This window comes from Gorilla gorilla, chromosome 2 (genome assembly GCF_029281585.2).
Source record: "Gorilla gorilla gorilla isolate KB3781 chromosome 2, NHGRI_mGorGor1-v2.1_pri, whole genome shotgun sequence".
Lineage (NCBI taxonomy): Eukaryota > Metazoa > Chordata > Mammalia > Primates > Hominidae > Gorilla > Gorilla gorilla.
In genome coordinates this window covers 42346149-42370107 of record NC_086017.1, presented here as the reverse complement: position 1 = coordinate 42370107, position 23959 = coordinate 42346149, and the positions used below count along the sequence as shown (strand labels likewise).

The window sequence follows — 23959 nt, the reverse complement described above, 5'->3', positions numbered from 1 at the left end:
GGCCAAGGGCGGGGGCGGGAAGGGGCGGAGTCAGGCGGAAGCCGGGGAGAAGGCCCAGGAAGTGACGGCCGCCCGGGGACTTCTGGAGTCCGAGAAGTCAGCGGCGCGGTTGCTGCGGCCGCCGCGCTCCCCGGCCCGAGGCGATGGAGAACGGAGCGGTGTACAGCCCCACTACGGAGGAGGACCCGGGCCCCGCCAGAGGCCCCCGGAGCGGCCTCGCTGCCTACTTTTTCATGGGCCGGCTCCCATTGCTCCGGCGCGTTCTCAAGGGCTTGCAGCTGGTGAGTCCGCGGTCAGGGAGGGCGAGCCCGGGCTGGGGAGCGGGGTCTGGCCCGGGCTTGGGAGGCCGCCGAGCTGCTTCGTTTCAGCTTGGTTGTTCAGTAAAAGGAGGTTTCCACACCTCTAGTTCCTTCCTTCTCAGCCTGGGGAAGGGGGCGTTACCCTCCGCCCTTCCGCCGGGCGGCCCCTCAGTCCCAAGGCTCTCCCCATCGGGATCACACGAACTGGGGCCACCCAGCCTGTTAGGCGGGCTCAGGAAATGCGTCGGAGACCCAAGTCAGCCACTTCAACATCTTTCACTCATCCTCTATGGCGACTTTCCTCTCTTCTCTCTGCTGCTACCCTGCATTATCGCCCACAGTGCCTGTATTTAGACTGTGAAGCGCTGTTTATCTTTCTCTGGCTCTTGCGGTTTTCCTGCTGCGAGCCCATGGGGGCAGTTTAACTTGCTGGACAGAGTCCTGCGATACCACGCGTGGCATTGAGATGTGTGTGTGTGTGTGTGTCCGGTAAATTGTCTTCTAAAAGTTTTATATTGACTGGAAAAGAATTATTTCAAAATTGAGCAATATGGGTTCTAAGTGGAAAGTCAAAAGGACAGGTTTTTGTAAGTATGTGCGGATAGCAGAACTAGGACATGGTATGCATCTTTCCATTTTATTGAGTTTATTTTAAGCAGTTGAAGTACCATAAACCTGTTCGTGAAAACATCAAAGCATCTTTGAGATTTAAATTATTCAGTTTACAGTCGTGTTGAGCTCCTATGTACTGTTTCAACCACTGATGGTTGAACCCGTTTAGGAAAAATAGAACCAGTTTAGGTTCTATTTCTGCAATAGAACCAGTTTAGGAAAAATCCGAATGCTTATGATGTTTATGAGTTTTGTCTTACTTTGTTTTGTTTTTTAACCATTCTAAGTAAAAATTAGCTCATTGGTTTCCTTGGAAAGAACTTAAATTCTTACAACTCAAATGACCCGAAGTTAAATTCTTAGAACTCTAGTGACCTACTTTTATTGAATAGAAAGACAGAAGTCGGAAAATCGGCACTGCTGTTTAGCGATCAAAATGATCACATCTGCTGATGACTGGGAAATCATTAGAAAGCAAGTGATAATGTGGCCTATGGAACCCAGTAGGATCTGGCCTTATCTTTCTCCCAGTCTCCCTCTAGGTGGTTCCACACTGGCCACCTTTAATTTATTACGAGGCATCAGGGGCTCCTTCCTGCCACTGTTCCTTTGCATAAGCTGTTCCTTCTACCTTCTTCCTTCTTCCTTCTGCTCTTCTCTTGTCAGCTGTCACATGATGATTTTTAGGTATTAGCTGTATTTCTCTGCAGTAAAGCTAAAATTTTCTACGTGAATAGTAGAACTCTTTAGAACAGAAAAGAATATTCATCTGAAGCTTTTTTTTTTTTGAGACCGAGTCTTGCTCTGTCGCCAAGGCTGGGGGCAGTGGCGCAATCTCGGCTCACTGAAACCTCCGCCTCCCGGGTTCAGGCAATTCTCGTGCCGAGTAGTTGGGACTACAGGCACGCACTCGCCTCCCGAGTAGTTGGGACTACAGGCACGCATCTCCATGCCCGGCTGATTTTTTTTTTTTTTTTTTTTTCGTAGAGACGGGGTTTCGCCATGTTGACCAGCTTGGTCTCAAACTCCTGACTTCAGGTGATTTTCGCTCTCCGGGCCTCCCAAAGTGCTGGGATTACAGGCGTAAGCCACTGCGCCCAGCCCATCTGAAGCATTCTTGCTGCTCAAAAAAAATCATCTGTATTGGTTTGCTGCCCACAAAATCTCTTGTTTTCAGTTGCCTTTATTTTTTTCTTTCTAATAAAAAGTGGCAAAGCTAAAGTAAATTTTCTGATTACCTTCTTATAGTTTAGTAAACTGTAGTTTCGTATCTTTGGAATAGAACATAACCAGTTTCCTTCCTTATTGCTGTTATAGAAGAAAACATGGAACACAACCAGAAATTTTTGTGGTAAATGTTATACTTGGACACAGAGAAGATGAATTTGCCTTAAAAGATCGTTAGACTATTATTTGTTCTCCATCATTCATAGGAAGAAATGGAGAAAAATAAAAACTAATATCTCTTTATGAAATCCATTTATTTTTTTATGGGGAAATTGTCATGTTACAGGAATGCTTTCTTTAATGTGGAGATTTAAAAGTACTTTTTCATTACTGCTTTTCACTTTGATGGTTGTCTTTTTGTTCCTGCTTTGTTTGTTTTGATAATGTCTTATCTCTTCACAGTAACAGTATATTACAGGAATTATCCAGCAAGTCCCAAGAAGGTTACATATGAAGTCGGTAAAAGTTGTCTTCCAGCCTGGGGCTATAGGCAAGGTCTTTGCCTTAACTCAAATTCTTCCTTTAGATAGATTGGTTGTTTTACTTTAAATGTTTAATTTTTTTAAAAAACTAAACAGAATTGCGAGCTCCAGTAAGGAAACGACTGTAATGGAGAAACCCATAATCAGAAGAGGAGGTGTTTTAACAAGGGACCTGCAAACCCTGTGAAATTTTATTCAAAATATTGTACACTTATATGTTTGAGTATATTATTCTGGACCCATAAATCTTAACAGAATCTCAAAGATCCTACAAGAGAAAAGCCTGCTCTAAAACTTAAAAACCAGACATTGTGTATATACTTAGGAAATTCTTACATTAGAGTCTTCGGAGGTTGAATTGAATTACCTCTGAGGTTCTTTGCACTCTTAAGGTTTTTTTTTTTTTTCAAACCTCTGAGGCTCCATGGGGTTTGCTATTACAGAACTGAATTGAATATTGAAGGGATAGAGAGTGGAGCCTGTACACAGAGAAGATTAGAGATAAAAGATTGTAACTTCTCTATCTCTTGAAGTTAACATAGCTGTGTCTACCATTTAGATATGACCTAAGTTTTGTTAAAACCCTAAGCATCCCCCAACTACCATCCACCCTTCCAGAGCTTAAGAAGAAATACTCAGTTGAGAATTCAGTGTAAGGAGTTACTGGAGTCCTAACTTTATGCAGTTTTTCAGTTTATACTATCCTTAGATTTGTCCACATGTTCATGTTTTATTTTGTGAATGTTTTTGAGGGAGTTTTTGTTTTAAGGGGAGAATTGACATTTGGTAACCTAATTGCTTGCTGATACGCTGGTGCAGTGACCTAAATATGTGTAATTTTCTGTGCAACAAGCTCCACATTGTGTCCATGCTGTCAGTTGACTGTCCTGATAGCTGCACAGTACTGGAATTCTAGTCGCTCATCTGGCAAGCAGTTTTAGAAATCGCCAGTGATTTTTCAATATATTACATTATAAATAATGTTACCCTATAAGTACCAAGAAACAGATTACTTGGAAGCATTTCTTATATTGATGCTCTTTTCATTATTTAAATATGAAAACTGATGTATAGTAAATTGAAATGTTCTATTTTTACCTTGAGGAAGATCCCGTAATGTCAGCAAATTATATCTGAACCTTTGTAAGAGTAAATATTTGCCTAAGGCAAGGGAGGCCTGGCCTGTTTCTTCAGACCAATGGATTTTTAAATTTGAACTTTACTTATAACTACAAAGTTTTTAATAGTAAAGTTCATTAATTTATAATTCATATCATTTTGTAGATGGAGCTTTATAATTAATGGCAAACATTTAAAAGTTCTTTTTATAAAATATAAGTAGTAGACTGTTAAATTAATGGAGAATTCGTATTTAATATAGTGACCGTTTTAAGGAACACTTGAAATTTCAGAAAAGGTAGTGAAACTGAGGCCGGGTGCGGTGGCTCATGCCTGTAATCCCAGCACTTTGGGAGGCCGAGGTGAGCGGATCACAAGGTCAGGAGATAGAGACCATCCTGGCCAACATGGTGAAACCCCGTCTCTACTAAAAATACAAAAATTAGCTGGGTGTTGTGGCGTGCACCTGTAATCCCAGCTACTCAGGAGGCTGAGGCAGGAGGTGGAGATTGCAGTGAGCCAAGATCGTGCCACTGCACTCCAGCCTGGCAACAGAGCCAGACTCCATCTCAAAAAAAAAAAAAAAAAAAAAAGAAGGGGTAGTGAAACTGAAATGGAGAGATAGAGGCAGGATAGTAATTATCCAGTGTTTAAATCACCAGAACTGTAAGATCATCTTTTAGTCACTGAGACTTCCCAAATCTGTTGATGCTAGCAAATTGTTTTTAATGTATGATTTAATACATTAAAGGAAATATACAGAACTGTGGGTGTAACTTCAAAAAGCCAGTCTTACAGGGAAGACCTACACAAACATACATACTCGTAAAAGGAATTTAACAAACAGTATTTCATGGGGAGAGAGGAAGTACAGAGTGGGAGTCAGAGACTTGGGTTCTTGTCTGTGCCGAGCTAACTTGGGGCTTAACCTGTCAGTAGCTTAATTCCATCTTTGTAAACGTAGGGGTGGGAGACTATATCCGCTAAGGGCCCTCCTGACATTAAAAGCTTAATTCCCTTAATTATATTTGGGTAAAATTTTAAGTCATTAGAAGGAGTTACATTGGGTATACAGTTGTTAAGTACTTAGCTTAATATTCAGTAAGCAATATTTAGTATGATGACTTCATGCTATTAAGAACAAAACTGTTTACCAAAAAATAATAATTGAGCCTTTTTACTTATGGGTTACATTTAGAATTTCTTAGCTAATTCAGTGACTTTTTTTCTCTCTTCCTATTCTTGACCACTTTGGCATTTAATGCTGGTGACCACTCATTTCTCGAAATTGTTCCTTCAGCTTTTACACTTTTTTTTTTTTTTTGAGACGAAGCCTCGCTCTGTCACCCAAGCTGGAGTGCAGTGGTGCAGTCTCGGCTCATTGCAACCTCTGCCTCCCAGGTTCAAGCAATTCTCCTGCCTCAGCCTCCTGAGTAGCTGGGACTACAGGCGTGCCCCACCATGCCTGGCTAATTTTTGTATTTTTGATAGAGACGGGGTTTCATTATGTTGGCCAGGCTGGTCTCAAATTCCTGACCTCGTGATCCACCCGCCTTGGCCTCCCAAAGTGCTGGGATTACAGGCGTGAGCCACCGCGCCCGGCCAACTTTTACGCTTTTTTCTTTTTAATACAAGAAAGTGTCTGCTTACCAAAAAAAAAAAATCAACTAAAAATATTAAAATAAAACCACTTTCCCACCCCTCACACTGCCAGGTGTCACGGTATGAGTAACAGTTTGGAGTATGTTTACTTGCTGCTTTTTAAGGAGTTTTCTTTTTTTTTCTTTTTTTTTTTTTTGAGACAGAGTCTCGCTGTTGCCCAAGCTGGAGTGCAGTGGTGCGATCTCGGCTCACTGAAAGCTCCGCCTCCTGGGTTTACGCCATTCTCCTGCCTCAGCCTCCCGAGTAGCTGGGACTACAGGCGCCCGCCACCACGCCCGGCTAATTTTTTTTGTATTTTTAGTAGAGACGGGGTTTCACCATGTTAGCCAGGATGGTCTCGATCTCCTGACCTCGTGATCCGCCCGCCTCGGCCTCCCAGAGTGCTGGGATTACAGGCGTGAGCCACCGCGCCCAGTCTAGGAGTTTTCTTTTTTTAAAAACACTTCCTGTGGCTTGCTGATAAGCAAGTTAGTTGCTCTTTTCCCTCCTACACTCGGAACTGTAGAATTCCTTTAGGCCCCACCCAATCCTCTGTTCCTCCTGTTTTCTAACCTACTAAACCAGGCAGGTGTTCCCTCCTGCCTTCATCTAAACATCCATATTCCTTTGCATGATCATCACACAACCACACCCAACTCCTAAACCATTTTTTTCTTCATCCCCATCCAGTTAGGTCAGTTGCCTTATTATCATTTTTGGATTTACTATGCAAATTCTTGCCCTTATGAATATGTTCTTTTTCATCCTCCACCTAGAATTAGAATGTCCTGTGTCTATCCAGGTTCTGTTTGTGTCTCTGCCTGGTTTGAGTCCTGCTTTTCCACTCATCCTTCTCCAGCTCCTTCGAACATTTTCTTGAGATTTTCTAACCTACATATAATGAATGCTCAGTTAATGTGGTATAAAATATATTGTTATTATTGTTTCTTGTACATTGAGCTTATTACTCCATCATTTGTATCTTCCTATACGTAGAACAGTGTTGGAGTGTTGCTAGTTCAAGTACACTTTGAGCTAGCAATTGCATAATGCTGTGGGAGCTTACAAAGGAAGGTTAGTAGCCTCAGAGATGGGTAGGCAGAGAATTTTTTTTCTTTTTTTTTTTTTTTGGTAGAGATGGGGTTTCACCGTGTTGCCCAGGCTGGTCTCAAACTCCTGAGTCCAAGCAATCCTCCCGCCTTGGCTTCCTAAAGTGCTGGGATTACAGATGTGAGCCATTGCATCTGGCCGACAGAATTTCATATTGACTATAGCTTGTAGTGCCAATTTGTTGGCCTTTAACTTGAGGTGGGAGCTAGTAAATGTCCACACTTTTTTTTTTTTCTTTTTTTTTTGAGATAGTCTCGCTTTGTCACCCAGGCTGGAGTGCAGTAGCACCATCTTGGCTCACTGGAACCTCCGCCTCCTGGGTTCAAGCAGTTCTCATGCTTCAGCCACCCAAGTAGCTGGGATTACAGGCATGCGCCACCATGCCCAGCTAATTTTTCTATTTTTAGTAGAGATGGGGTTTTGCCATGTTGGCCAGGCTGGTCTTGAACCAGGTTGGCCAGAAGGCCTCAAGTGATCTGCCCGCCTTGGCCTCCCAAAGTGCTGGGATTACAGGTGTGAGCCACTGTGCCCTGCCAGATGTCCATACTTAATATTGTACTCCTTGATTCTCTTAAGATGTCCAGGCAGAACCTGCCTCCTGCTATTGCTCTGAGGCAATAGGTCAGTAAGGTCAGTAGGAATGCCACCTGTTAATACGTTTGGAATAGGACTTGTAATGACTTGAGACTGACTGCTTCTGGACAAGCTGGATCCTGTCTTTTTTTACTGAAAGTAGACAAGCAGCCTGTGTCTGTCCTACAGATAACCTTTTATTGCCATATAGCCTTCACACACGAGTGTGCCTAATAGTCTAATTGTAAAATGAGTGGTTCAGCTATTCCCAGACCCTAATTAGAGTTTTAGGCTGGTATCTTCTCTCAGTTAATTGACTTTTATACAACCGAGGTATATTTTGTAAATTTCTCAGAGAGAAACTTAAAACTTGGACAAGATTTAACATAGAGGCAAGAAAAAGGCAAGTGAAATGTTAGATATTTAGTATTTTATTAGACTATAGTCATGTTAGAACTCATCCTGTAAGTATGATTATAGGAGACTAAGGAAGTATCTTTACACAGTGGCCCTCTGGGATTTATCTTGGTGTTGTCACTTTATATCCTGTGGTGTAATGATTGGGAATGCCTTACCTAACACCTGTCTGAAGGAAGTTGTTTGGGACATGCTGGGCTATTTCATGCTTCACTAACTTACAGGAAATCAGAGAATGTAACCATTCATGTTACAATTAGACTATTTTTTTTCTTTTATATAAATTCTTTGCAGTTGTGGGGATGTATACATTTTGTATAGCCAGTAGAAGGGAGAGGAAATCCCTTAAAGGACTGGATACCAGTATAGATTTGAATTACTATTTTTTAACTTTTTATTTTGAAATAATTATAGATTCACAGGAAATTGCCAAAAAAAAAAAAAAAAAAAAGTACAGGGAGGTCCCATGCACTCATTTGTATGTGCGTGTGTGTAATTCTGTGTAATTTTACCATGTGGATAGCTTTCTATAATCACCACCACAATCAAGACACAGAACTGTGCCATCAGCAGAGGCTTCCCTGTGCTACCCCTTTGTAGCCACACCTTTCCCCTTTCTCTTGGCTGCCACTAATTTGTTAGCCATCATTATTATTTTTATTATTCTAAGAATGGGCTATGAATGGAATCATGCAATATGTAACCTTTTGAGATTGGATTTTTTTTTTACTTTGAATAATTCTCTGGAGATTCATCTAGGACATTACATATATCAAGTTTGCTCCTTTTTATTGCTAATATTCCATGGTATGAATGTACCACAGTTTGTTTTAACCATTGGACATCTGGAATGTTTCTAGTTTGGGGCTACTATGAATAAAATTGTTATAAACATTCACGTACCGGTTTTTGTACAAATGTTAAGTTTTCATTTCTCTGAGATAGTTGCCCAAGAGTTCTATTTCTGGGTCATATGGTAGATATATGCTTAGTTTTTAAAGAAACCACTGAACTGTTGTTTGTCCCTTTTTAATGAAAATGTTTTGTAGGATAAGATATTTACTATTACTATGAAATGTATCTGTTGATTTTGGTAGCAATCTTGTTGCCATTAACCTGTCTGGTTGCTTCTGCTGGCCTGACTGGAGTGAGAAGGGAATTCCCTGTAGCCTCTGACTTAGGTCATCAGTCATTTTGATGGTTTCGGCCCTCAGCAGGAAATTCCCTCAGCTTCCACAAAACCCACACAAACTGCCCAAGCAAAATACTCTTCTTCACTCTCTTCCCTTCTGTTTCTCGAGAAGAGTTAGCCCCAAACCTGAGCCCTGAATCCTATCTTTAGAGAGCCATTTTTCTACCTATGTCTTTAGACCCACCCATCTTACTGGTTTCTGCGTAAGTATTTAAACATGCTCAGTTCTCCCATGTTGAAATTCCCTTCTCTTTGACCTCATCCACTACTGCCCTATTGGCCATTCTTTCCCAGCCACACTTATTGCCTATGCTGTCTCTCTTTCACTGCCTTACCCTCCCCTTACTTCCCAATATACAGTATTGTAATCGAGCTTCTCTCCCTGACTACCCTGGAACTTTTCTTGCTAATGTCACTGGCAACCTTCTTATAGCTCAGTCTAAGGCAGGTGTTTCAGTGTTGTTCTTACTTGACCTTTAAGTAGCATTTAGCACTCTTGATTACTTGTGTGTTTGTGCGTGTGTGTGTAAATACTTTTTTCTTGTTTACTACCCCTTTGATTGCTGCTGCTAGTTGTCCTTTGCTGGTTTCTTCCCCTCTGCATATTCCGTAAATCTTCAGATTCCTCAGATTTCCACATAAGGCTATCTTTCCTCATTTGAGTCATCTCACCCTCCCACTCTGCCAGCTCCCACATCTTTATTTGCATCTTAGACCTCTCCTTTGAGCTCCAGACCATATATTCATTTGTTTTCCAACTACATCTTCACCAAACTCTTCCACAGACCTCCTCAATCACAGCATATTTAAAACTGAATTTATTCTCTCCCTAGCACCCTTGCCTTTTAAAAAGAAAAAAACCTGACTCTTTTTTCAGTGAGGACTAGTATGTTAGTACCACATATACAGCAGTTGGAAGTAGTTAAAACCCACTTGCGTGTAATTGAGTTGCCAATTTAACCAGAGTTAACATTCTCCACTCACCATACCAAGCATCCTGACCTCACACCAGTCACCCACAGCCTGCCATGGCCAGTAGGCATCTCATTAGCACTCTAGAACTCTTGCTTCTGTCATCAGTTGAGTTGTGTTGTTCCCATACTGGTTTATGCTAACTATACTTTTATGGCCATACAGTTAAATATTACAAAGCTGAAACTGAGTGTTAAAATGAATTGTTTCTTTAAAACTAAATTGAATGCTTTGGAAAGACTGAAAGATAAGTTACTACAAGATTTATCTGCCATGGAATTAAGGAAGAGCAAGGCAACTGTAAAAGGCTGGTAAAATAGTCTGACTCTAGAAAGATTCTGAACTCTGTTTCTCAAGTGTTTAAGATCTCACTTCACTTCAGATAACATCAGTCTGGAAGTAGTAGTCCATAGATGATGAAAGTGATTAATGCAGAAAACATGTGGAATTCCAGTCAGTAGACCCATAAAGAAAATACTCACTTCAGCAGATTGTTAATAAATGTGCGTTTTTAAGTTAAAATGTTTAAGGTACACGTGTTATCTTGTGTTCCATATTATTTGTATGCATCTTGTCTGATATGAGCTTTTGCATCTTGTCTGATAAGAGCTTCTGCTGCATCTCTCAGTGATTGCCACTCTTCTCTATTGCTGCTCCCTAGTCGCTATTATTTGCCCTGATTTCCTACATCAGCTTCCCAGTTGGATGTCCGCCCCAAGGTTTGCCTTACCTCTGGTCCCTTCTCCATATTGTAGCCAGCGAGAACTACTGAAAGCATACACCTGATCATTGTCAACCTTTACTTTAAAATCCAGACTCTTAATTAACGAGGACATTTAGATCTGGCCTCAGCTTACCTCTCTAGCCTCATATACTAATTTTTGTGCTGCCATTCTCTTCCCTTAAACTCTATACTTAAGCCATGTTGATTTGACTCATTTTGACAGTTAAGTTGGAGGTCGGGGTGTGTGTTGTCTGTATGTTGGGTCAGGGGGCAGGTGCCATGCTCTCTCATTTCTGGTCTTTCTATATACTGCTTCTCTGCTGGGAATTCCTTTCCTTAATCTTTCATCCCCCAAACTGACTCTGTTCTTCAGGTCTCAGCTTTCTCCTTCAGGAAGCCTTTCCTGACCCCGAAGTTGAGCGTCTCTCCTGAGTGCTTTTATAACAATATTATATATTTCCCCTTTGCTGGCATTAGTACACGATAGGTTAATTAATTCTTTATTTACCTGTATTTCCTTCAAGGCAGCCAAACTGTAAGTTCTGTGTAGATAAGGTTTATTCATTAATCTTGTTTGCCATAGTCTCCTCATTGTAAATATTTGAGTAAACGTATTATTCAGAAACAGCTTTCTAAATACTGTAGATTCTCTGAAAAAACACTTAAGTAAAATGTTTTGCTTCATTTGTAGTTGCTGTCTCTGCTGGCCTTCATCTGTGAAGAAGTTGTATCACAATGTACTTTATGTGGAGGACTTTATTTTTTTGAGTTTGTAAGCTGCAGTGCCTTTCTCCTGAGTCTCCTTATACTGATTGTGTATTGCACTCCATTTTATGAGAGAGTTGATACCACAAAAGTAAAATCATCGGTAAGCATGAGAAAATATCATCCCTATATTAATAGCTGTTTTGTAATCTGGCATAATTTTATTGTTCAAAGCAGTAATGTTTTCAAAACTCAGCAACATGAAAAGACAGTATCCCTTGTTCCAACTCGCTCTGCTTCTAAGCACCTCATTTTTTCCTGCCAAGGGGATGACAGAGAGGGAAAGCGAGATTAGAATGAGAGTGACAGACACTGCCAATAGTTTACAGTTATTGGTGGTTTAATGTAATTCACATTAGACTTAAAAAAGCCTAGGATTTTGTCACTTCTGATTTCTCACTTTTGAGTGTCACTCATTGGTTCTACAATTATTGTGTGCCTTTATTATATGCCAGGCATTTATATGCTAGACATTGGAGATAGAGTAATGAACTAATGTGAAATATTTCTGGAGCTTTAAAATAACATTTAAAGCTTAAAGCTTCAGTGATTGGGGAAAATAAAACAACATGTAATTCTTCCTATATTTTGCTTTAATGGTATTATGAAAAGTTGTCTATAAGTGAATTAAGAATGCATTTGTTCCTGTGTTAGTTTGCTAGGAGCAGAATCCTGTTAGAACCAATGCCCTACCATCTTGAGGTGCTGTCATGGCTAATGCCATCACTATAGGAATTTCTATGACAATGACAACAGGACTCATTTGTTTTATGAAATATATATAAAGAGGATACAGATAATCCTTAGAATTTTTGTTAATTATATTTGTAGTCTTTGGACATTTTTCTTTTTTACAGATTAATATGCCATAAGATTTGGACAAGGGAAAAGTTCTCAAGTGTCTGAGCTGGTTGATTTATAGTTTGAATGTGTAAAAAAAAATGTATATATTCCAAATTCTGGCTGGAAAAATTTATATTAAAAAAATTAAAGATTGAAATCATTTTGTCATTTCTTAACAGTGAAACAATATCACCATAAAAATATTTTTAGAAATGTTTAGTTTTTATTTTAATGCTGCATCTGTAGTGTTTAAAGCACACTGATCATTTTGACAAGAAATGGTATTATAATATTGTCCAGTGTAGTATAATGGTGTAACGTAAAAAAAGTAAAACATTTATTATATCAAACTTGAGCATTTAAAAAGTCATTTTAGAGTAAATACTGGTTTAAAAATACTGAGAAAAAAGAAAAATTAGTCCATCCTAAAATAGCTTTTGTATTATTTTGCTGTATTCCTTTCAAGTCTTTTTATTCCATTCATAGTTTTAAAATTTAAAATATTTGTAATCATAGAACATATATTCTACTTTTTACCTAATATAAGGATTTCATGTTTGTTTGCAGGGTTTAAAAATCACTTTTTACTGTCTGCATATTAATACACTTAGGTTTTAAATATTTTTTCATGCAAGAGAAGTTTTCTGTTTTAGAGGAATGTGTTTTGAGTGTGTGGTACTGGTGGTGCCTAAAGAAGAATAACTTTTTTTTTTTTTGAGAAGAAGTCTTGCTGTGTTACCCAGGCTGGAGTGCAGTGGCGCAATAGCAGCTCACTGCATCTTCCACCTCCCGGGTTCAAACGATTCTCCTGCTTCAGCCTCCCGAATAGCTGGGATTACAGGCGTGTGCCACCACACCCAGCTAATTTTTGTACTTTTAGTAGAGATGGGGTTTCGCCATATTGGCCAGGCTGGTTGGTCTCAAACTCCTGACCTCAGGTGATCCGCCCACCTCGGCCTCCCAAAGGAATAATATTTTTTAAGAGAGAATGTCTTCTATCCCATGCTATTGCAGTCAGAGTCTATTAAGAACAACAGTAGCCAACATTTTTGGGACGTTTACATTTATTAGTGGTATAGCTCAGATTTGAACTCAGGTAGACTGGCTCTAGAACCCGTTTATTGAACACTACATTATGGTCTAAAAATGATTGTCTTGTTTCAATTAACTTGAATGTATTCCAAATATTAGTAAATAGAATTTTATATTTTTATGTAATAAATTTGAAATAATCAAAGGGATTAAAAAATAAAGTACTACAGGGAAACACCTTTTAGAAGCAGAGAAAACCTCTTTTTTTTTTTTTCTTTTTTGAGACAGAGTTTCGTTCTTGTCACCCAGGCTGGAGTGCAATGGCACGATCTCGGCTCACTGCAACCTCGTGCTTCCTGGGTTTAAGCGATTCTCCTGCCTCAGCCTCCCAAGTAGCTGGGCTTACAGGTGCCCGCCACCACACCCAGCTAATTTTTGTATTTTTAATAGAGATAGGGTTTCACCATGTTGGCCATGGTGTTCTTGAACTCCTGACCTCAGGTGATCCACCTGTCTCGGCCTCCCAAAGTGCTGGGATTACAGGTGTGAACCACCGTGCCCGGCGAGAAAACCTCTTACATTTTATATAAATGTTAAGTGAATGATTGACAATTTAGGAATTCTGTGTTAAATAGTTTTATTGATTTTTTTTTTTTTTTTTTTTTTTTTGAGATGGAGTCTCGCTCTGTCGCCCAGGCTGGAATGCAGTGGTGTGACCTTGGCTCACTGCAACCTCTGCCTCCTGGGTTCAAGTGATTCTCCTGCCTCAGCCTCCAGAATAGCTGGGACTACAGGCACCCACCACCACGCCCAGCTAATTTTTTTTGTATTTTTAGTAGAGACAGGGTTTCACCATGTTGGTCAGGCTGGTCTCGAACTCCTGACCTCGTGATCCGCCCGTCTCGGCCTCCCAAAGTGCTGAGATTACAGGCGTGAGCCACCGTGCCTGGCCAGTTTTATTGATAATTAGATTTAGTGGAGTTTGCAGTTCAGAAAACTCAAAAAGTATCAGACTTAAAACCCTTTGGAGTGGCTATCATTTTACCAAGTTTTCCTTTCTGAATCAAGTATATATGTCATTACTGTTTTCAGTTGGCATATGAGAGCCTTGTGAGGTAATGCCTGAGAGAGCACTTGGAAACCCATGAAACATCTCATGATTGTAAGCTGCATTATGATAAGATATGGAAGCTTTTATGTAGTAGATAAACTCATCATATAAGCTCACTGTAGATTACCCACTTGGAACAGTTGAAGGCAATGTGTTATTCCAGAAAGCTTAAGTGTCTAAAAAACACACTATTGGCATACTTCTATTTAATAATGGGTGGTTTTTAAAATTCTTTCTTTTAGAAAGTGCTTTCAAAGCATTGGAGTGCTCTCAGAGATGTCATCCTACCGTAAAATACTTAGAAAGGAAAGAAAAATGCTTTTTTGCTGGAAGTAAGATGGAATTGTAATAAATGCTTTGGCTTAATTTTAATATGTCCCAGAGAAAAAGAGGACACGCACAAACACTTGCACACATACACACGAGATCTTTTCCGGGACTGTTTTGTTTTTTTTTTTTCTTTTTTTGAGACTGGATAATAAAAAACGTCCCAGTTAGCTGGGACTACAGGCTCATGCCACCTCTCCTGGCATAGGGGATTGTTGTTATTAAAAGATTATCTTGTAATGTGTTCTCTCAATATGCCCAGCCCAGTGTGGATACTGTTTTTTTACAGGGTATTTATTGAATGCCAGGCTTATTGAAAAGTTAGAAGTTTGGGTATGTAAGTTTGGGTTGTATCAAGAAAAACAAGTAAGTAGCCAGAGCTTTTTAAAGTTAAAAATGAAAAAGTTCATTTCCATGAATCTAACTGTATTGTATTCCTTTTGTGTTTTGTATGTATGCATAGGATTTTTATATTACTTTGGGAACAGGATGTGTGTTTTTGTTGGCATCCATCATTTTTGTTTCCACACATGACAGGACTTCAGCTGAGATTGCTGCAATTGTAAGTACCTTGTATTTTTAACATTGTTTATTTTTGTTTCCTTAGAAATATGGAATTTGGAGAGTACTTGACAAGTTATACAGCATGTTAGAGTTGTTTTTCTTTAACTTACTTTTTAGTGTAATTTTGAATAGAAGACCTACAAGCAAATCAATATGATAGCCTTTAAAACCTAGAGCCTATAGAATTTGACTGAATTTCGTTTAAAAAAAATCCACTTACTCCACATATCAGTGTGTTATTGCTAATGGAAGTGGTAAAATTGACTTTACTATTTTATATTTCTCCACTTCCAGTTCAATAAACGCACACCTACATGCCAGGTGTTTTCTAGGTATGGAGAATATATGGGAGAAATGATTCAGAGTCTCAGTCTAGAAAAGGAGACGGAAAAGTAAAATTGTAATGGAGTTTGTTAAATGAACCAATAGCAGTTGTTCTGAGACTGGGTGCCGTGGCTCAGGCTTGTAATCCCAGCACTTTGGGAGGCCAAGGTGAGAGAATCACTTGAAGCCAGGAGTTCAAGACCAGCCTGGGCAAGCAACATAGTGAGACCTCATCTCTACAAGAAGAAAAAAAAAAATAATAGAAAAAAAAGTTGGTCTAGACAGCAGTTTTCAGTGGGTTATACATATCCTTAAAGTTTCATCAGACTTTTCAAGGAGTATGAGGCAGAGATAGTGTTGAGGAAATTAATTTCCAGCTTTTAAACCTCCATATGTAATCTTTTTTAAAACTTGTATGTCTGAGAATTTATCTCTGGTGAAGGAGTCTCACCAGCTCTTTTCCACCTTCCCATTCACAGTCGCCACCCACCTTGCCCCTCAAAAAGAAAAAAAACTTGCTTGTCCTGAATCTTGCTGGATTAGTTCCTTCTTGCACTGCTATATAGAAATACCTGACACTGGGTGACTTATAAAGAAAAGAGGTTTAATTGCCTCATGGTTCTGACAGCTCTATAGGAAGCATAGCAAGGGAGGCCTCAGGAAATTTACAGTCATGGCAGAAGGCGAGGTGGAAGCAGGCACATCTTACATGGCCAGAGCAGGAGGAATAGAGAGAGTGGGGAGGTGCTACACATTTTTAAACAAGCAGATCTTGCAGTAACTCACTATTACAAGAACAGCGCCAAAGGGGGAATCTGCCCCATGATCCTGTCACTTCCAGCTAGGCTCCACCCCCAACATTGGGGATTATAATTTGACATGAGAATTGGGTGGGGACACAAACCCAAGCCATATCACTTATTAGGGTGGATTACCCTGAATTGTAAAACAAAAAAACCCTTGAGTACAACAAAGAGACAGTTGAAAATAAAGATCCAATTTTTCTCTGAAATTCTTGGGGCCAGAATTTTTTTCTTTTGGATTCAGAATATTCTGGATTTTAGAAAGGTAGTGCTGTACATATGCTATATTACACAACACCACTTGAGGGCCTGGGACAGTACCCTGTAATCTAACATTGGTATATCTGAAGTAAAACATATGAATATTTATAGTAAAAGGGATAAGAAAAGACTGTAAGTAGTCTTATTCCATGTAAATAGGCTTACTTCGTGTCAATTTTGAGCCAAGTGAATCATGCAAACCTTGAGTTAATGTAGTTCTTTGGGTTTCGGAATTGTAAATTAAGGATCATGGCCTTGGACTGGTAGCAGTGCTGTGAACTTGAATGACTAGCAACTGGACAACAAATCATCTTGCAAGTCAGCTGGTTTCCAATTAATACTTTGTTTTTAACAAAATTGAAGTTAGGCCGGGCGTGGTGGGTGGTGGGTCAACGCCTGTAATCCCAGCACTTTGGGAGGCCAAGGTGGGCGGATCAGGAGGTCAGAAGTTTGAGACCAGCTTGGCCAATATAGTGAAACCTTGTCTCTACTAAAAATACAAAACTTAGCCGGGCATGGTGGCAGGTGCCTGTAGTCCCAGCTACTTGAGAGGCTGAGGCAGGAAAATCGCTTGAACCGAGGAGGTGGAGGTTGCAGTGAGCCAAGATTGTGCCACTGCACTCCACTGTAAGTGACAGAGTGAGACTCCATCTCAAAAACCAAAAACAAAATTGAAGTTGTAATTAATAGAGTTGTCAGCTAATACATCATTAAAACTGCATTTTATGATAGAAAACTCCAAAGGAGTTCAGAGAATTGCATGGCTATATTTATCTATTCATATGACAACAGTTTCTTAGCACTTACATGTGTAAAAACAAAACATAGAAATAAAGTTAACACTGAATCTTGATTCATTCTAGCAATAAGCAATATTTATTCATGGGTACATGAACCACTAGAAGAGAAAAATCAAAGTTTTAATAGGGCTTTATGGTTAATTTCAGTTTAGAAACATTTTTGTTGCAGAGGAGTATGAGATGGTGATCAATAAAATAATGAGTTTTTTAACTCATTTTTAACTTTAAAAAGCTCTGGCTACTTATTTGTATAAAAAATACATTACTATAAAATTCTGTGGGGAAAGTGAAATGAAGTTGAGGAAAAATTGAGTTCCAGGGAAAACATTTACAGCTATAAAAAAAATTTTTATATTTTAATTAGACTGTCCCAGTATTTATATTTCATTGAATATATTTAATAGTGACAGGTAGTTTAAAAAGCCGATATTTATAATATGCTGGAAATTATCTTTTGTAACTATTTAAATTATGAAAAGTTTTATAGACTTAAATGCATGAGGAAGTTCTTTTTTTTTTTTTTAATTCAGAAGTGTGTGAACAAAAGAGCTAGAAGATGACTTGTGGTGATCAGAGACAGCTTCAAAAACAAGGGTGACATTTGGTCTGAGTTTGATGTATTTAAGAAGGTTGCCAGGAAAATAAGGGGATAAATGCCATCAAGTCAAAAATAAAGATTCCAGAGGGAAAAAGACTTGGCTTTTGTGGCAGGGGATGGGAGGGTGGGAGGCGTTGCTAATTAAGTTTAGACTGGATATGTTGGGGATATCTGGGGGACTTAATGAATTTGGAGCTCAGTTTACTTTGTGGTAAAATGAGGTGGAATGCTTATTCTTTAGAGGGGGGAGGAGAGGTCAGGAGACTGCAACAGACTGTAAGAGAATGTTATTAATAAAAACCGTGGAGATAGATAGGGAGTATCAGATTTGGAAGAGACTTTAGCCATCACCTACATCAATTTTCTCTTTTTTACAGAGAACTTATCTGGCCCCCATATCCTTAAGGGTTTTGCTAGTGGAGAAGCTAAATTTGAAGCAGACGCATGGTCTTCTGTCTCTTGATAGAATTCTCAGAACGTATGATCGTATTTTAGAAGAGAACAGTTGAGGAAGTGATTTAAGGAAGAGGAAGTAGGTAGTGGCGTCATGTCACTGTGTCATTGCAGTGTGACAACTGGAACATTATTTAAGTAATTTAACCTAATAGTATCTTCAAAATGGAATTTCTGTTTTGATATTAATAACTTTTTTCATTTTCACCTAGGCTGAGTTGCCTAGTCACGTATTTTCCTTATCGCATCTGTGGGTCAATCTAACCGTGCAAATATTTTTGTTTTGTATCATTTTATAGGATTTAATGTTTATCTGTTAACCCTACTTTCATATATTAGCCCTCCACATATAAACATGCACACGTAAGGCAGAACATTAATATTTTGTGAGACTTTGACTAATAGCCATTATTCTGGAAGTTTTTCTTTTATAACTTCTTTCCATTTTTTGATGACTTAAAAAAATTTTTTTTACCATTAAAGAGTAGTCATATATAAGATAAAATTCATGAACATCTTGTTTATATGAAACATTCTCCAAGCCAAGTAGGAAATGTAAGATTATATTCCAAAATTCTCATATAACCTTTCCTCCTTTTTTTCCTCAGGTGTTTGGATTTATAGCAAGTTTTATGTTCCTACTTGACTTTTTCACTATGCTGTATGAAAAACGACAGGAGTCCCAGCTGAGAAAACCTGAAAATACCACTAGGGCTGAAGCCCTCACTGAGCCACTTAATGCCTAAAGACTCTGGGGAGCAGATGTTACCTAAGGTAGTGACCCTGCATTGTGGTGCCTGAGCCCTGGCAGAAGCTCTTGTAAAATTTGTTAATTGTTTAAACCACTTCTTTTGGAGAGCAAGGGGAAGGTCAAGAAGGCGGTTTTATCAATATTGTGTCAGTCACCACAAAGTAGGCCAGATAAGTTAAAAAAAAATTTTTTTAAAATAATAATTGAAACTTATCTCAAATGGAGATTTTGGTGGGAGGAGGAGAAAACAATTGTTTTTAAATCACACAGCTCAACGGTTGATAAATGATTCTGTCATTCTGTTACAGGTCATTCTTTTACTAGGCTTAGCTTCCAAATTATGCTTTATAGCTGTATAAACATCGTGATTATATTCATCTACTTAGAAATTGTTTTATTTTTAAATTAATTTGCTTAGCTGTTTGTTTTGATGCTTAGATTATGTTCTGTTAATGGGAATTTAACATATTTAAGAAACCAATATTTAAAATGTTGGTCTAGGTTTTTTTCCTTAACATACATTACCAGGCTTTACTGTATTTCACTCAGCCTTAAATGTTATAATATTTTTGGATAACGGTTATTAATTCTTTGAGACCTTCGTATAGCCTATAAAATGTATGGGAGATGTTGGTATTTTATGTGTATAAAAGCAACAATATCAGCAACTTCGTGTTTATACTGCACCTTGGTTGTTGATGTCAAGTAAAAAAAAGATTGTTTTGTAACACATAAAAAAATGGAAGAAACTGATACCACACCTAAGGACCAAAGATAAGAAAGACTTTTTGCCCAAGACAGTGAAAGTGATTATAAAAACAAGCTTTGACCACTTACCAAGTATCTGAAGAGATGAGTTCATACTATGATTTAGAAAGTGGTTCAATTCCCCTGTTGGCATATGATTATTTTTACTAAAATTAATACAGCTCTGTGGGTCTTCCTTAGTGTTTTCTTTGAAGCCAATCTGTTTTTTTTAGGACCCCAGCCTTTGGTTTTTCATCTGTTCGAGATGCCTCTTCTCTGTCTCCTTATCAGATAGAAATGGAGTCATGTGCTGCTGCTTCATCTAGCAGAGGTTGGCCTCTGGCTCTGACACTTTTTGTCCGTTGTCTTTAGGTGGTCCTGAATCTTGGGCCCTTTTGATTGTGAATACTGTGTAGCAGGATCTTGAGAGTCCTTGTTCTTACATAGGCATTGCTCTAGTTTGTCTTTGGCAAAAAAAAAAAAAAAAAAAAAAAGTAAATATCCAGGGAACCCTGCCCAGACTAATACTGTTGGTGGCATAAGAGAATCAAGCCATTCTCAAGAGATAACTTCATAACCAGAATTGTCTGTTGGCTAGCATCTGTCGCAGATAGGCAGGGCACTTGGGATATGACCTTTCTGTCCAGGTGGTTCACAGACTAGACCTTTCTTATCCTCCTCCTAGAGTTTTGACTTGGGACTCTAGTGTTAAGATGATGAGCCCATACATCAGGTCCTTCTGCACTTTGGTGGAAGTCTCCCAGGGTAGGTTTCCTATTTGAAACAGTGGAATCATGTTTCCAGTGATAAAGTTTAACGACCTCATCCTTTTTTTTTTTTTTTTTCTCATCTGCCATTTGTGTGTCTTAGATGGGTTTTAATTGCATGAATGTGGCTAATGTGGTTCTCAGAAATTGGTCAGTGTGGCCCGACATAGCTTCTGCTCTGTCTTACTGACTCAATACCTTTAGGATTTGTATCAGAGTTTGGATACTAGTGTTAGTGGTGGTGTCACCACTACTTAACTGGGAGATAATGAAACCAATCATGGATGCTGTTTTTATTGGGCATGTCATCTAAGAGAGGAGAAATAGCTGGGTTTTGGGTCTAATTATGAATAAGGACTGATTCAGAAAACGAGTTTATGGTAGGTAGACTAAAGTTTCACATCAGACCGTACCATTGTGATTTTTAATATCATCTAGACCTATCTAAAATTCAGAGCATATCATCTGGGCTACCTCAGGGTCACCACCCATGCATTGGGCTTAGTCAGGATTGACAGATACATTCTCAGCTGGCCTGTCATATAAAAACATACTGTCATTGAGCTTAAGCTCCGCTTGTTCTGAGGTTTCACCTCCATGTGTTTCATTGGTGCAAAAGTGGATCTCTTAGTTGGTCACTTAATTCTTTCTTTTTCAGAAAGATAGTATGTTCACTGGTATATTTGGTCACTCTTAGAACCTTCCTTCACATTGTTTTTTATGGGACCCATGAATGGTTAGCCTTTCTTTTCTATTGTAGAAGGAAATAGGAGTAAAAAGACCATTGTAGTAAATAAGTTCAAGGGGAACTTGGGACCAGAAACCACTGTTATGTACAAAAAATGGCAAATTCAATAAACTCAAATTAAAAATAATTTTTAAGTTAACAGTTATGATAAATTTTATATTTTATACAAATAGATTGCTTAGAATGGTTCTCAAGAATTATAAGACAAATGAACTCAGTACAAAAATTTTATAATTGCTATACTTGTGTTTTGTTTGGGGGCTGGGAAATGTATTTTCACATTGTTTGTAGCCAATCATTTTATATTTGTCAATTTAAATCTTATGGGTCTTTTTTTATCTCTCTTGATGTCAAATTTTATAGTCTTTTTAAATAAATCCATTTAATTAAAACGTTCTTACCTTTGTAAGTGTTTATTACAGAAGTGTGATGTTTAAATGAAAAGCTGTCTCTGTAGTTGTGGGAGTTGGCTGCACAATCTTGTTGAGTGCCTATATAGAATACTAGATTTTAGATAGATCTAGGATAGAAAAGAAACAAATCCATTTCCCATCCATAAGCTGTCCCTCTTGTTGGAAAGTTAGTTAGAATACACATTTAAACAACATTTTTAGGGAACCACAGAGGAAGACTTACTTACTTACAAATGCCTTTAAATACTTCCAAAGAAGCAATTTAGACTCCTTGTCACATTTCTAGATGTGGCTAACAATGCTAAAAACAAAATAGGCACATTCTCTTAGGAACTGTTCAATGATTGGGAAAGTGTGAAGCAAAACTAGGGTGGTGCTGGTAAAACTACAGCTATTTGTGTAGTTTGCGAAATTCCTGCCTCCACCCTGTGTGAGAATAACAGGGTCTTTATAGTCATCAAGAACTCACTGGAATTTGTACATTCTTCAGAGTTTAGAGTTTTGTTTTGATAAAGAGCATTGTATCAATATGCAATAAGCTGCAAGAAGCAGAAAATCTAATTAAATGTGTCTTAAACAGTAAGAAAAACTTATTTCATAAGACATGTGGGTACATTGGTGAATTCAGTGGCCAAATTTTTCTACAAGTACAGTAATGTTTGTCATAGAAATTGATATAATAAAGGGGGAGGTTGGGCGCGGTGGCTCACTCCTGTAATCTCAGCACTTTGGGAAGCCAAGGCAGGTGGATCAGCTAAGGTCAGGAGTTCGAAACCAGCCAGGCCAACGTGGTGAAACCCCATCTCTAGTGAAAATACAAAATTTAGCTGGGTGTGGTGGCACATGACCGTAACCCCAGCTACTTTGGAGGCTGAGGCAGGAGAATTGCTCAAACCCCAGAGGCGGAGGTTGCAGTGAGCCGAGGTCATGCCATTGCACGCCAGCCTGGGAAACAAGCGCAAAACTCCATCTCAAAAAAAAAAAAAAAAAAAAAAAAACGGGGTGGGGGAAGAAGTATTGTCTTTTCCCCAACATTTTTATATTTAGCTACTTTTTAAAATTTTTGAATTTGTTTGTTTGCTTTGGAGACAGAGTCTTGCTCTATCCTTCAGGCTGGAGTGCAGTAGCGCCATCTTGGCTCACTGCAACCTCTGCCTCCCGGGTTCAAGCGATTCTCCTGCTTCAGCCTCCTGAGTAGCTGGGATTACAGGCGCATGCCACCACACCCTGCTAATTTTTTTGTGTTTTTAGTAGAGATGCGGTTTCACCATGTTGGTTAGGCTGGTCTCAAACTCCCAACCTCAGGTGATCCGCCTGCCTTGGCCTCCCAAAGTGCTGGGATTACAGGCATGAGCCACCGCGCCTGGCCTGAAATATTTCAAGTACTGGAAGCACAGAGGATAATACCTGTTGTAGACTCCACTCACCTTTAATAGATTATAACATTTTGCCATATTTGCTTCAAGGTTGTAACTCTGGTTCATTCATTTTAAATGCTGTTTGGTATTTCATTGTATGAATATGACACAATTTACTTATTCTCCTACTGATAGAAAAATTCTAACAGCATTTTCAGCTTTTGACCATCTTAACATTACAGGGAGCAAATGTATTTGAACATCTCTTCTTGTGCACATGTGAGAATTTACATGGTGGGTAACTACTTAGAAGTTAAATTGTCTGGTGGGTCAGAAGGTACGTTATGATTTCTGCATGGCTAAATATTTCCAGATGGATCTCCAAAGGGTAGACCCAGTTTATATTTCCCTCAGCAGTGAATGAGGGTGCTGGTTTCCCCACTCTTGTAATGCACTTAATATTAGTTCAACTTAACATTTTTGCTCGTCTGGTATTGAAATGGTGCCTCACTTTTTTTTTTTTTTTGTATTCTTCCTGTTTCTGGTGAACCTGATTGTCTTTTCACTTGTTTGTTGACCTTTATTTCTCAGAAATAGAAAAAATAATCTGAAAATTCATATGGAAGTGCAAAAGACTCTGGATTGCCAAAGCAATCTTGAGGAAAAAGAACAGATCTGAAATTAGCCAGGCGCAGTGGCCTGCACCTGTGGTCCAATCCACTCAGGAGGCTAAAGTGGGAGGATCGCTAGAGGATCCTAACAGCATTTTCTCCCAGGAGTGTGAGGCTGAAATGAGCTGTGATTGTGCCACTGCACTCCAGAGTGGGTGACACAGTGAGACCCCATCTTAAAAAAAAAAAAAAACCAAGCATAAAACAATTTTGAAATTGCACTATCAGAAATTAAGGTTTGATCAAGTCTGTGTT

General features: G+C 38.9%; 1 protein-coding gene across 1 annotated transcript; it reads left to right on the top strand.

Moving 5' to 3' along the window:
* CMTM6 (CKLF like MARVEL transmembrane domain containing 6) lies at positions 1–21658 on the top strand. The gene is made up of 4 exons (XM_004033798.5): positions 1–281; positions 11060–11236; positions 14910–15008; positions 18858–21658. Exons 1-4 carry the CDS (start codon positions 144–146, stop codon positions 18993–18995), a joined length of 552 nt encoding a protein of 183 aa, XP_004033846.1. The 5' UTR covers positions 1–143; the 3' UTR covers positions 18996–21658.
* Positions 21659–23959: the final 2301 nt, after the last annotated feature.